Source organism: Cuculus canorus, chromosome 2 (genome assembly GCF_017976375.1).
Source record: "Cuculus canorus isolate bCucCan1 chromosome 2, bCucCan1.pri, whole genome shotgun sequence".
Taxonomy (NCBI): Eukaryota; Metazoa; Chordata; class Aves; order Cuculiformes; family Cuculidae; genus Cuculus; species Cuculus canorus.
Window position 1 is genome coordinate 143,277,028 of NC_071402.1, and position 15,225 is coordinate 143,292,252.

The 15,225-nt window shown below is 46.8% G+C and overlaps 1 protein-coding gene across 1 annotated transcript; it reads right to left on the reverse strand.

Moving 5' to 3' along the window:
• Positions 1–1,958: 1,958 nt before the first annotated feature.
• LOC104066680 (patched domain-containing protein 3-like) lies at positions 1,959–11,141 on the reverse strand. Its single transcript, XM_054059963.1, has 4 exons — positions 10,379–11,141; positions 9,564–9,685; positions 6,837–6,982; positions 1,959–4,379 (listed from the first exon to the last, which is right to left on the reverse strand). Exons 1-4 carry the CDS (start codon positions 11,105–11,107, stop codon positions 2,749–2,751), a joined length of 2,628 nt encoding a protein of 875 aa, XP_053915938.1. The 5' UTR covers positions 11,108–11,141; the 3' UTR covers positions 1,959–2,748.
• Positions 11,142–15,225: the final 4,084 nt, after the last annotated feature.

Genomic DNA, 15,225 nt, shown 5'->3' on the forward strand with positions numbered 1-15,225 from the left:
AATACAACGAAGATGCAGACTTCCAGTTAAAGGTGTGGCCTCCTGTTCTTTCTGGCTGTTTCCTACTGATGAGCTGAGTCACAATAGTTTTCCAGCTCTTGATTCCTTAAACTGGCTCTGCAAACAGAGCAATCAAGCCATTGGCAGCTGTCTGCTTTCTTGATCTCCCTGGAAACCTTCCCTAGAAGCAAGCAGAGCTGTTTTTGCTTCTAAAACATGGCCAAAGGACATGGCCAGAGGTGAAACTATTCACTCGCTCTACTTCCCTCAGAAGTAGCTTTCCATTCTCGTTTTCCAAGAGCATGACTCCTATTCCTTCTGTTTGGTATTAATATTAAGATGCCTTCCTCTGGCATTGAGTGCATCATCTGCTCCTTTGGCAGCTTCATCAGTGCAGCAATGCCTGTAACAATTGCCATAATAAAAGCACTAACATAGAATCATAGAATCAGTAGGTTGGAAAGGACCCACTGGATCATTGAGTCCAAGCATTCCTAACAATCTCTAAACCATGCGCCCCAGCACCTCATCCACCCATCCCTTAGACACCTCCAGGGAAGGCGACTCAACCACCTCCCTGGACAGCCTCTGCCAGTGCCCAATGACCCTTTCCGTGAAAATTTTTTTCCTGATGTCCAGCCTGATAATACAGACATTGAAACATTTAATGGAAGAAGGGGCGCACTTTGGTTCACGGAGTTGGGATTTTTCACTTTGTTTTTCTTAAATCCAAGCTTTGTGGTTGGTGCCCTTTCCTGGAAATATATTTGATAAGTTATATATATATATATATATATATATTTAAAATACTGAGATTCAGTGATGTACCATATGGGCAGTAGTAGCATGGAGGTGTGACTTCCACCTCAGGAGCAGAATTCTTCTAAGATTGATTAGTCTTCAGTCTTTGTTTTAAGAACTGCTTCTCCTATGAACCAGACTGGCTTTTCAACTCCGGAGCATTGCAAGACCCACACCTTTTTTTCACATTTTCCCATAACTACAGAGTTACTTTCACAGCAGAATACTCATGCCTTAGAGGTGAAACAACGCACCCAGATTTGGTTTGAGTTTCTTTCAGATAGGAAAGTTCTACAGAAAAACCAACAGTTTGTGAAGGAAACATAACATTCTTTGGAGATAGAAATTAGAGGGAAAGTTCAGGACACCTTTTGCAAAGAATTTCATGTAAGAATTCTCAGGCTGTTGCAGGTAGATGGGGGCGTGGTAGGGAACTGGTGGGTTGGTTTGTTTAATTTCCACAGAGAGAAAAAGCCTATTGCTTTAGGACCTAGGGATAAAAGTAGATATGGAAAGATGCATCAGCTGAAGTGCAATTCTGGTTATATGTATATTAAGTACTCCTCCCAAAACCAGCTTCGTGCTTGCTTTCATTTTGCTTTTACAAAGGGACCTATACATGTCTTAATGATGACTGTAGTGGTTACTCTTCAGAGCATCTCTCTGAAGGCTTTACTTTCATCCATCACTATGACATCTGAGCAACTAATATAGAGTAGTATTCATATATCCATAGCAAATTTTCAGGTAAACTCCATGTGGTTTCTGGCACATTTCCCCCCTGCAATCTGAAAGTGTGCACAGAATAAGACTTTTTGAGAAGTTTTGGGGGTTGATATTAATTCCCTTTTTTGTGGTTACTTGGTTAATAATGGCTTTTAGAGAGAAAGTTGCCAGTTTTCTTAGCTAAATGCATTTGTTCCATTCCAGATTCAGCCAATATTGAATAACTGGTTGTTCTCAGCTGTCAGTGATTTATCTTGAGCTTTGTTATATAGCTTTCATAGTGACTCTACATGAAAATTAATTTAATGCCTGTAGACTCTGATTCATTGCTATAAAAATCACTATCACTTTCAGTTTGGCCAGGAAGTTAATTATTAGTCTCTGAGTGATTTGGCTTCCTGTTCACTGTCCCCATAAACAGAAACATCATCAAGGAAGTATTAATAGGATTCTGCTGTTTATTGGGTCTCATGCACAGGGAACAGAGGCAGACCCTGGTTTTGTCACACTCACTGCATTTCTCAGAAGAAACACTCCACAGCTGCAGATTTGGACTGAATAGTTTAATAACCCGTAAATCAATTTTTCCAAAATGACAAACATCCCTGTCACTCATTTGATTTCCCACAGGTAGCTCACTAAACTGGTGTCACATCATGTGTTGTCTTTTCATCCAATGTCTTGTCCCTGCAGGATAAAAGACTTCCTCATTTAATCTTAGCTCTTTTTCAGTGGAAGCTCCACTGCTCTATTGACTGTCACAGGATGGGCAGTCACTGATGAACACAACAGCATTTATGGGTTTAGTTTTTGGACTGACCAGCTTTAACCTAAGCTGTTTTGTCACAATGCCCTCAATGAGGGCATGATTCTCTCTAGGGACTCCTTGCCCTGTCATGCCATGGCATGTTAAGCTGATGCAGTGGTCAGTGTTTATAATAATTTTAATAATTTTAATACATTCAATAAACAAGTCATACAAAAAAACCTTAACAACATTAATGTATTATAGACAGGCACACACAGAAATAAGGAAGGGAAAATCTATTCTGTGCATTTTCGTTTCTTCTGTTATTTTTCTTACCCGGCTTTTCTGAAGCCTTTGCTACCCTGTTGCATTTATTTTGCTGTCCTTTATGTTCTTGGTTACTTATATTCCCTGAATGTCACTGCATTCTATTCTACATACAATAAATACATGATATTTCACATCTAACTTAGTCATGGACAGTCTTTGTCATTTCTAAACCCAAGCTCTAGGTTTGTAGACTGGGTATTGTGGGGTGATCTGTCATTGGGTTTTGTACTGTGGGGTGATGTGCCAAAGTTCCCAAAAAAAGTTAAAAGCACTGGAAGAAAAACAAGACCGTGAAGAGCCCCAAACAAAATAACAAGGAACATGATCTTGAAAAATGTCCTGAAGATGTAGGCTTTTGCTGCAGCCAGGACAACTACTCCTAGTATAGTAGAAACTGCACCTTGTAATACTGGGTAACCTAGCAGGGACAGAGCTTCAATTGCCCTTTTATTGCCTGATGACTCTCCACTCGTCACGAATGCATAGGAAATATGAGCAGAAAAATCGACCGAAAACCCTATACAAATGACCAGGTTGATCATGGATATGGAATCAAGATTGATCATCCAAAAGGTCATGAAACCAGCAACACCAACTATAACAGAAGCTATGGCAAAAGTCACCCACAGGGAACACAACGGGTTGGGAATTAGCAACAAGGAGACGACCAGCATTGCCCCGGCAGCAACAACAACGTTCTGAATGGTGTTCTGCACAATCACCAGGTACTGATCATAGTAGATGAAAGCAGGGTGGTACACCATTAGTGGAATACTGCACTGCCTGGCTGTCTCTCTTAACTGATTGAGAAGATTCTTCTCATCAACGGCTGAGCTCACGTTCACTGTCTGGATGAAGAAACGTGAAGCTTCTATTTCATTCTCAGTCTTGTTAATGTCCCACTCAAAATTGGGAACAACCTGGAACAGCGCAGGCAAGTTATTGATGAAAAGAGTCTTATTGCTTATATTTATTGAACCACTTTCACCAAGTTGTGTGTATACTCTCAGCCATGACTCTGTGAAGTTCTTATCCACATAGGAAATGCCCTCTAAATTCTGCATGCAGTTCTCAATGCCAAGACGAACGGTCTCATTCCAGTAATCTACACTTTCCGTAATGATAACCATGACCCTGGGTCCATATTCTGAGAAGTATGTGTCATCGTCATCATAGTATTTAATAACGTAAGAGTCATCACTTGCCAGATTTCGAAGATCAATGCCTTCCCTGATCTGAGTGCATCCATAAATACTGCCCCCCAAGTACGCCCCATACAGCACCACCACAAGGAGCTTGACCCATTTATTTGTTAAGAAAGGGCCATAATACTTCTTAAAGAATATGCTCATAGGATGTTCGCTTTCTGGCTGAGGTGACTGCCTAGAACAGTTGCCGACACAGCAAGCATTGTACAAGCAGGACTTGTCAGCCTGATCTTCATCGACTCCCACAGGCATGCAAGTCAGCCAGTGTCGCTTTCCTTGCTCCCTTTTATGATTTAACACCATAATTGCCCCAAAGAAGGTCAGGGTATATATATAGCAGAAGACAAAAGCAGTGCCTGTGTAGAGGCAAAATGATCTCACGGATGGAAAAGCAGTCCAGGTGCCAATGAAGAAGGCCAAAACATCTGTGAGGGTGGTGATGGTCACAGAAAGTGCTGCTTCTGCGTAAGTCTCGGCCAGCAGAGATTTAACACCGGATTTCTCTTTTTTTCTTAAACTTTGTTCCCAGGAAGCGATCATGATGAACATGTCATCAACACCAACTCCTGCAGGAGGAGAAAGAGTTAATGCTGCAGTGCAAATGGCAGCTTCCACTAACATCCCACAACCGTGCTAGATGAATCCCATTTAAGTCTGCATAATATTTTGAAAAGAAAGTTAGGCTACTAACATTGCTTTAGTGGTGCTGCAAGTTAAAACACATACAGGGGAACAGATCCTTTGTGTGTAGCTGAATTTATTACATTTCAGAAACTCGTGGTAACCTGATGGGTTGTTGATCCCTCACCCTATGAGGGCGAAATAAACTGGTGAAATACTAATTTAATTGGTTTCAGAATTACAGCAATCAATGAGCAAAGCACTCCACTTTGGAAACAAACAAACAAGGACAGCACAAATTTAAAACAGAGTATAACTGGGTAAGTGGCAGAGAAAGATCTGGGTGGAGGCAGGAAGGACAGGAAATGGACAGCTAGATGACAGATAAGAAAAGACTGTGATGTGCAAGAGATGGTTAGAATCCATTAGCAGGGAAGACATGGGCAGGTGCTGGTCCAAGAACACAGGCAGATTAGTGGCAGGCAGCGGAAAGTACTTTTACCTTTGCCTGTCTTCCCTGAACCTCTCCCAGAAACTGCACTCTGCATAGCAGCAACAGCTGAACATAACGGCTGACACAGATAAACCAAATTTGGAGTTACCCTGCTAAGTCTGGCTTTAAAAACACAGCCAACCAGAAGGTGCTCTAAGTGCAGTTCCACCAGCCCTACTAAGCAAGACAGCATCCAGAAAAAAGATGGACCAGGCAGTGGTTGTATCATCTCTTTGATATTAATCTGTTTGCATACTTGAATGTTCAACACGATGGAAGACAGCACAATAACACTCCTCTAATGAATGAAGTGCTGTTAAAAAATAATAATAAAACAACTGTCTTCCACATATATGGAAGAACAAGGAACAGTCAACTTAAAGATTTCAGGGAAGCTACAAAATTTCTTGAGATAATTAGCTCCTAGGAACAGTTTCCTGTCTAATTCTCAAGAAGTTCCTAAAAACATTTTCCAGGAGTGGTTTAGCCACATCCTGCCCTGCAGCAGGGAGGGTGACCTCTGGAGGTTCGCTGTAGGCCTCACCTTCTAGATGCTTTTCTTAAAAAAAAGCATCATACAGGATTGAGAAGCAACCTCAGTGCTCAGGCCTCCCACTCACGTCTATTCCTTGTAAGTGTGAAGGAAAGCAAATACACAAAACGCATTTGATTTATGCAGGAAACAAAGAAACTATGCATATCCTAAGGAGCACTTGCATTACACATCTAGTATGACACAGAGCCTCCATCAACCTGGAGTTCCGCCTGCCTTCCTCAGCATGAGAATGAGACCGAGACCAAAGACCAAGACCAAGAAAACATTGTTTGAATTTATCAAAGAGGACAGCAGACAAGGACTTTACAAGCAGTACTTCATTTGCAGCAGCACTATCTCATGGTATTTGGAAAGCTCAGCACTGGCTGTCAAGCAGCCTGTGCAGCTGTGAGGCAATGATGCAAACTTCCTTGTGGTTTTGGGGGCCCATTTTGTACCAATGGTGCAGAGCTATATGTGACTGCTTGCTATGAAGCCATTACACTGCAGAGGAAATGTCCCATCTTAACAAAATGAGATGGATTTCTTATTTGGAATTACAGACAGTCCTGCTCATTTCTTAACCTGTATTCAGGCCAAATTTTATCTGATCAAAGACTGCACTCTGAAAAGAGGATACAAAACTTATGATAAAGCGATTCACACATTCACCTCATACTACAAGGACTGCATTAAATCAGTTCTAGTGCAGCACGAGCTGCACACCGGACATGTGTTCCACGATGCTGCTGTTGAGCTACCCTGAGGCTGACTAACAGCAGAGAAGTGGGAGCTCTCAGTGTTCTGCAAAAGAGGCCGTCAAGGGGTGGATGGCTTTGAAGAGCTCTGCACCTGCTTAAACTACTGACAAATTCAGTGGTCTCAGAGAACAGTACTTATCCAGAGGTAATGAGCTATGTAAATAGAACACCTGTAGAAAACAGCAGGGGATTATAAAGGGGTGTGCAGTGACAGGACCCTGTTGAGCTCACCTCAAGTATTAGCACTAGCTCAATAAATGATTAATCAGCATGGCTAAATTACCAGGGACACTCAAACAATGCCAGAAATGCTAACCGGACCATCCTCTCATTTACACTTTTCATGCTACGGCAGCAGAACTAGAGCAGGCACTGATTTTGGGGAAAAGCCACCCTCCTGTGAGAGCCCTGCTCCAGTCCCAGTGCGCATATGCTGGGCTGAACAGCTCACCCACCTGTACGAGCTCAGAGGAGGCTGCAACTCCAAATGTCTCCACCCCTCACTGCAGGACAGACCTGTGTATGATCTGATGCTCACATCAGAAAAGATCATCAAATTGTTTTAACTTCACTTTAGTCTTCACATCTCAATCAATTCGCTTTTTCTACTTACCCAGAATAAGAAATGGTGCGTTTGCTACAGTGACCACAAATGGCACTCCACAGAAGAGCATCAATCCAAAGCTGCTTAATACAGCTAAACCGGCAGAGACCACTCCACAGCATGCAAGCCAGACATTATTTCGTATACAGCTCAGTCTGAAAATATTTTAAGGAATATCTTGGTTACATGTCAAATACTTCACTCAGGTGTTTGGCATGACAAGTGCACAGATGCCAACAATGCCTCATCTGTGAAAAGCACCCCTGAGGAAAGCAGCAAGCAGAGCTCCGAGGTGTCAGCACTGGACAAGAATAACATATGTTGGAAGTATATATAACCACTGGCCAGTTATATATATATTAAAGCTGTGTACAGATCTTTGCATCAATAACAAGAGAGCTGGCAAGAGGAAGAAATGTATATGCTACCAGTGAGAGGCCAGACCTAGAGGGACCCCAAAAGATGATGAATTTTTAGAAGATCTTCCCTTTTATATGGGTTCTTGCTGTGGCATCAGTGTAGCATGTAAAGTCCCCCAATGGGAGACTTCACACCACACTGAGGCGGTAGAGCACTGCCTCTTGCCTGATCAGTAATATTTTCCAGGCTGTAGGCCATTTCTGAACTTGAGACTCTCTCTCATCCAAGGCAAGAAGTATGTGTTGATGAAACTGCCCTTGATTTGTCTGTCCTCACAAACCACTGGACATCGGGCAGCCGATATCCAGAAACTGTATAGCCTAATGGGAATGAAGCTGGATGCAAGCACTAAAGTAATAAGAGCCCACTCTCTGGGAAGAGGCTTACTTCTCAATCACAGCATAAAAATTCTGGTGTATGGTTGCCAGATGTACAATGGTTCACCTTCCACCAGCACAAGAAAAGGGGAAGCCAAGTGCTTTGTGGGCAGCAGGTAAGGCTTAGACTCTATGACTAAGCAGATGACCTGAAGCCATCCTTAGACTTGCAGCAAGCTCTGAAGGTAGCGCTCAGTCATGTGTGCCTTAACTGAGCAGTTGGCAAATAAAAGGTGCGAACACATCTTAACATGGTATACACTCCCCCCTCCCTCCTCTGTTTCCTTCCCTTTTGAAACTGATCCTCACAAAGAATTACTATCTTGTGGGCAGGATGAGGGTAGAAGCTACCAATGAAGCATGAAAGTAGAACAACTTTAGCAACAGCACCCCTTATCCTTCCCTCCCCCAAAACGCTATCTTTTCTGTTTCATTTGGCATGACAAGTGCACAGATACCAATGATGCCCCACTGTGAAAAACAGTCCTGAAGAAAGCAGCAGAGCTCCCAGGTGCCAGCACTGGACAAGAATAATACACATATAGGACGCATATATAACCACTGGCCAGTTATATATATTAAAGATATGTACAGATCTTTGCATCAATGACAAGAGAGCTGGCAAAAGGAAAACACGTACGCTTTACCAACGAGAGGACAGACCTACAGGGACCCCAAAAGATGATGAAGTTTTAGAAGCTCTTCCTTTTACGAGGGTTCTGGTTGAAGCTTCAGTATAGTACGGAAGCATCTCCCAGGCAATAAGTGCTGTGTAGAGAAGATTTCTCAGCAGACAGGCTACCAGCCACTTGCCAAGACAGCCCCAAGGACTGGATCGAGGATTCCCCATTAAACCCTCCCAGTGGGAGACTTTGCACCACTCTGAGGCGGTAAAGCACTGCCTCTTGCCTGATCAGTAACGTTTTCCAGGCTGTAGACCACTTCTGAACCTGAAGAGAAATCTCTCACTTCCAAGGCAAGAAGTGCATGTTGGTGGAACTGTCCTTGATTTGTCTGTGCTCACAAACCACGGGACGTGGGACAGCTGATATCCAGAAACTGTATAGCCTAACAGACGTAGTATTGGATGCAAGCACTAAAGTAATAAAAGCCCACCCTCTGAGCAGAACCTTACTTCTCAAGCACAGCACAAAACCACTGTCATACGGTTGTCGGATGTTCAACGGTTCAGCTTCCACCAGCACAAGGAAAGGGCAAGCAAAGTGCTTTGTGGGCAGCAGGTAAGGCTCAGATTTTATGACCAAACAGAACACCTAAAGCCATCCCCAGACATACAGTGACCTATGGAGCTACAGCTACTCCTCCCTCCCTCCCCTGCTTCCTTCCCTTTTGAAACTGATCCTCACAAAGAATTAGTGTCTTGCAGGCAGGATGGGGATAGAACCTACCAATGAAGCATGAAGGTAGCAGAATAACCTTAGCAATAGCACCCCTCATACTTCCCTCCCTCAAGGTCTATCTTTTCTGTTTCATTTGTACATATCTTTTTGGTGATTGTCTCCACAGGGCATGCCCAGAGGAGCTGGGAAATTTTGTTCAAGAGAGGTGCCTGTGCAGAATTCTGCCACTGCCAGGCTGTCCCAATCCCACTTCTGCCCCCTTCCCTCAGAGGGGAAAGCAGAACCCCTTCATAACTAAAAGCATTTACTTTGGCAAGGTGTACTGGCACTCGAGCTGTGCACGTCTGAACTGAGCACGTGTTCAGGTATTCTCCTGGTGCTTGTCATGAACCCCTGAAGCAGCTGGGAAATGCACACGAGGAGGAGAAAATCAGCAAAGAAACTGATGCGGCCTCTTAGTACACAAAGTCTGCAGCTGCAAGAAGGACTTCCCCTGACAAGCGCAGAAACCAGTTTAGGCAAGGTAAAGCAGAGCGGAGGTGTCTTCTCATCCACCCATAGCTTAGGAGGCATGTTACCTTAGGCAGGAGATGATTGAAAAGGTTATTGTCAAGAAATAGGTTATGGAGAAAAGCGGGATCACACTCTTGGTATTCCCATCAAACTCCTCTTGTCGGGACAGTGAGGTAAAGTACGACACCTGTGGTTAAAACAAGAGCGAAAGGAAAGATGAAGCGGTTCCACTCTTTTCCAAGGCAAGGTGAAGAGGTGAGGCAGTTCCACTTATTCCCAAGGGATGGTGAAGCCCCTCTGTTCTTCCCCAAAGAAAGGTGAAGAATAAAAGATGAGGTGCTTCCACTCTTTTCCAAGGATAGGTGAAGTGCCTCCACTCTTTCTCAAGCAAATGTGAAGCATAACGGACGAGGCACCTCCTCTCTTTCCCAAGCAAAGATGAAAAAGTGAAGCGCCTCCACTCTTTTGCTCTTCCCCAAGGAAAGGTGAAACGCCTCTGCTCTCTCCCAAGCAAAGATGAAGAGTAAAAGATGAGGCGCTTCTGCTCTTTCCCAAGGGAAGATGAAGAGTTTCTGCTCTTTCCCAAGCAAAGACAAGGCGCCTCCGCCCTTTTACCACGGAAAGATGAAGAGTAAAAGGTGCAGCACCTCTGCTCTTTCGCTCTTTCCCAAGGAAAGGTGAAGAGTAAAAGTTGAGGCGCTCGTTCCCAAGCAAAGACAAGACGCCTCCGCCCAGATGAAGCGCTTCCACCCTTTTCCAAGGGAAGATGAAGCGCTCGTCCTCTGTCCCAAGCAAAGCCGAGGCGCCTCCGCTCCTGCCCAAGCAAAGCCGCAGAGCACAGGCCGAAGCGCCCCGGCTCCCACGTCGCTCCCCGCGTCACCTGCAGGGAGTCGAGCTGCAGCTCCGCCAGCTCCGCCGGGACGTCCCGCACGAAGCTCCGCAGCCACCGCCGGCTCTCGGCCGCCGCGGGGCCGTCCTCCCGCAGGTAATAGAGCAGCTTCAGCGCCCGCGCCGCCAGCACCCGCCCGCCCGCGCCCGTGCGCACGCCGCCCAGCGCGGCGCCCAGGAACTCGCGGCCGTGCACGGGGAAGGCGAGGCTCTCCAGGGCGGCCGCGTCGCGCAGCAGCGGCAGCACCGGGTTGGCGGGGACGCAGGCGCCGCCGTTGCGGGCGCAGAGCCGCTCGTAGCCGCGGGCGAGCACCGCCTCGTCCAGGCGCAGCGCGTCCCGCCGCGCCGCCGGGGCCAGCACCGAGCCCCCCGCCGCCGCCACGGCGACGAGCGCGGCGTAGGCGCCCTCGGTGGGCAGCCGCGACGCGGAGAAGCGCTCCGAGCCGTCGGCGGGAAAGCGGCGCATCACGAAGGCGCGCTCGGCCTTGGCGGGGCCCTGCGCCGGCGTGAACTGCGCCTCGATGTCGCTCGCCTGCCGCCGCGGCAGCAGCAGGAACCCGGCGCCCAGCCCGGCCGACAGCAGCAGCGGCGCCAGCGCGAAGGGCCAGGGCCGCGCGGCCACGACGCCGCCCAGCGCCTCGAAGAGCCGCCGCAGCGGCCGCTCCGCGCAGTCCGTGTCGCGGCACGAGCGGCGGCGCGCGGGGCGCGGCGGCTCCGCCATGGGCGCGGCGGCGGCTGCGGCTCCCCCGGGCCGCCCTCCGCCCGCCGGGGCTCCGCGCTCTTGAGCGGCGCGGCGCGGCGCGGCGCGGCCGGGGCGGAGCGGGGCGGGGAGCCCGTGCCGGGGCCCGCGGGAGAGCCTCGGCCGGCGCGGGGGGCGGCCCGGGCTCCCGCGGAGCGGGGGCGGAGCGGGGCGCGTCTCGCCGCCTTCGCTCTCCGTGCGGAACGGGACGGGGGGAGCTGCGGAGAAGTGAAAGTGTTGGAACGAGCTTTAGCGATGGCAGTGGCTAAACTGCAGAAATCCCCGAAGAGCAGCCGAGCTTTGTGCGGTGACACTGCCTGAAAGCATCTTCCCAGCTCCCCAGATGTGCCGCAGACTGGCGTTCTTGACAGCAATTTGCATGCCTTGTGGCTGAGAGAACGTTCAGCTCAGAGGTGACACATGTGGAGAGGGCTCTCGCCAATTAGCCGATGCATCACAGGCACTTCTCACCCTTCCTTGAAAGTAGCGACTCTCTACTCTCCTGCCAGTACTTTCTCCTTGTTTTTGCAAAGAAAAGCTGCAGGTGTTTCTTCTCTCTCATCCTGACAGGCTCGCCACGTGTGGGTATGAAACAGCAGCCAGGCTCTGAGCGCTGTTCTGCATCCCCCACTGTGCTCAGCACTTAGCACAGGTTGGATCCAGGTGATTCCCTTTTCCGTGTTCTGAGGCAGGTACATCAGTTCTGGATTCCTCTGTGGGAGACAAGCACTTAGAAGCTATCTCCTGTAGCTCCTGACTTGTCAAAATCAAAGGTTTTTAATAAATCTGAGTCGAAAGAAAATGGAAAGAAAGCATCTTCCCAATACCCCCAATGCCCTGCAGCCTGGTGTTCTTGACAGTGCTTTTTAATTGAGAAACAATATATGCCTTGCTGATGAGATTCATCACTTTGAAACCTTTTTTGACTGAAAAGTCTTTTTTTTCTGTTTGCCTCCTCAGCCTGCATTTACTGGGAACAGGATCCATCTCCTTCTCTAGCTGTGCCTCCTTGGCTTGTTTTGCTCACAAGGATTCATTTTGAAGGTTCTGGTTTCCACAGTAATGCAGAGGCAAAGGTGTTCTGGTCAGTCTCTGTATTTGTGTGTCTTCCAAACTGGAAGTGGTCCAAACAATTATGCAGAATCACAGAGTAATTTGGGTTGGAAAGGCCCTCTGGCACTCCCCTCATGTGGGTGCTGCTCAGAGAAAGGCTGGTGTGGGTGCTAGAGCCGGCTGCTCAGGGCTTCATCCAGCTGAGTGTGGAGTAGCTCCAAGGACAGGGACTGCAGAGCCTCTGGACCACCTATTCCAGTCTTTGACCACCTTCTTGTGATTGTTTTTCCCCTTATAATTGGCAAGGTTTTGGTAGTGAGGCTGTAGGGATGGCTGCTGTGAGGAGAGGCCAGGGGCTGCCCGGAGTTGGTCACATCCCATGCTGGTTCCTGACGGCTCCAGTGGAGCCGCTGCAGGGCACAGGTGATCCATCTTCAGGGGAGTCTGGGGCACCTCTGTGAAAATGTCTTAAAAAAATGTGGTAAACAGCAAGCAAAAGGAGAAACAAGGACACAGCAGGAGGAGAAGCCAGAGAAAAGCCCAGGCTGGAATGGGAAGGAAGAAAGAGAGAAGAAGACAACTGGGCAGGAGCTGGAGCCAAGGGGCAGCTTGAGCAGGAGTTGAGAGGTGCAACCCCAAAGAGACTGCTGCTGGTGAAGCAGCCACCACACACGAGCTGTACTCAGACTCCTGTGCTGCTCTCTGCCTCAACAGAGGGGATTAGTGTAACATGTGGTGAGAGGACTGAAGAGCAAAAAGGGGAGTGGGCGAGGCTAGAAGCATCTGGAAGGAAGCATGAGTGTTTTTCCTGATGATTCAGTGGTTGGTTTTGGTCTTCTTTGTCACCAGACTCTGTAATTCATCGGTTGCTAATTGGGAAGTAAATTACAGTAATGGAAATTCTCTGAATCATAAACAGCTTTTTCCCATGATAATATTTTCCTGGAATTTCTCTGGATACAACTTGTGACAAGGGTCCTTGTCCTTTCCCAGCTTATCTCTGAAAATGCTCTGACTCTGTCTTATGCTTTTCCATCACACAGGTGAGGAGAGCAAGAAGATCCTCCTTGTTCTTGGTCTTCTGCAGACTGAATCTAGCTCTCTTGGCCTACTACACCCAGGATCCAGCCATCATGGTGGCCCTTCACCAGTGTCACTGCAGTAATATCTCTCTTGTACTGGAGAGCCCAGCCTCAGGCACAGTACTGCCAATGAGGTCTTAAGTGCTGAATGGAAAAACATAATCACTTCCCATGAAATGCTGTCTTCCCTTGAAGTGCTCACTATGCACCCACTATGCAGTTGACCGTCACCACCAGAAGGCCGTGGTGTTGATGCATGTTCATACACTTCTGACTCACACATAGTCTGGGTGGTCAGTATAGGCTTAAAATAAAATGAATGTGTAAATTCTTGTGAAATAAGGTGGAGGAGATGTCAATGAGCTCAGCACTCTTTAGTTTTTCAGCTCCATGAATATTTGTTTCAAGCTTGCATTAATGAAAGTCCTTATTTGCTCTGTGTTTCATAGGCAGAAGTTATCTCTGTGATTTCTGTCCTTTCAAGAAATCCGTGTAGGCTAAAGTAATTTCCGTATACAACTGCAACAATCTTTTAGAATAATGTTATTTGAGATAGAAGTGAGTTAGCATTTCATATGATTTTTCTTGCTTTCTTGAAAACATTGTTAGAAATTTTGGCTTCTTTTTTCCGTTATTTGGAATGTTTCACTTATAAATGAGAAATTACTTTTATGTTATGTTAATATTGTCCTTTAACTACCTATTATTTCTCAGCTGTCTGCTTTCATAGAGAACTGGGGAAATAGGAATGCCATAATTCATTGTAAAATAAAATAAATTTCACAGGATCACAGAATAGTTCAGGTTGGAGAGGCATCTGGAGATCGAGTCCAACCTGCCCCGATGAAGGGTCCACTAGAGCTCAGGACAATGCACTATCCAGTTTTGAACATCTTCAGTGATGGATATGCCACAGCTTCTCTGAGCAACCTCTTCCAGCATATTTCTCTTGTTTATCTTTTGTCATAAAGTCTTTGAGCTCAGTGGGAGACTTATGTGGTGAGGTGTGACTCAGCCAAATATCAGAAAACACTGTGTTTTAATTTCAAAATGTAGAGCTTTGTGCTTAGGCCAGGGATGGATGTGATGCTTTTCCATCACATAGCTGAGGAGAGCAAGAAGATCCTCCCCACTCTTGTCTTCTGCAGATTGAGTGTAGCTCTCTTGGCCTGCTACACTGTGTGCTCCAGGACCCAGCCATCAAGCAGAAAGCACTGTGTTTTAATTTCAAGATGTAGAGCTTTGTGCTTATGCCAGGGATGGATATTTGTAATTTCAAAATCTCAGTCAGAGCAGAGGTGGCTTATTGCTGCCCTTCTCATATGAACTTCAGGACAGAGAGGCATTTCTGTATCCAAGCTGCCCATGGAAAATCTTTGGCTAATTGTGTGAGATGCATTGGACTCTGGAATAAAACGAAAGTGATATCAAGAGGTCTTTTATCCAATTCTTTCTGCCATAACGCAGCATCAAATGTGCCTGTGCCATTTCTGAAGGAAATATCACTAACCTGTTCTTTACAGTGCCCACCATTGTACCCGATAGGATAGTTTCCTGAGGATACACTCTGTCCCCTCATCCAGGTCATTGATGAATATGTTGAACGAGACTTGGCCCAGTACTTCAGCATCAGGTATGCCTGTGCCATTTCTGAAGGAAGTTTGATTAACTTGTTCTTTATAATGTCAACCCCAGTACCCGACAATGACAGGGAAGTTGTCTTCTATCCTATCCTAGCCTATTCTTTCCGTCCATCTGGATGAGGCAGGAGTGGTCTGTGTGCTGTCTAGCTACTGCCTCTGTTTGCATACATGCCTGGGTGAAACGAGGACTTTGCTACCTGTGCTAGGCAGTCACAGTCTGTGGCCCTGAGGTTACTTGACTGCAGATGACGTGGGAAATGAAGCACCAAATGCTGGTATCCAGTGAGCAGTCTAATTGTCAAGCTGTGATCTATCAGGTGGA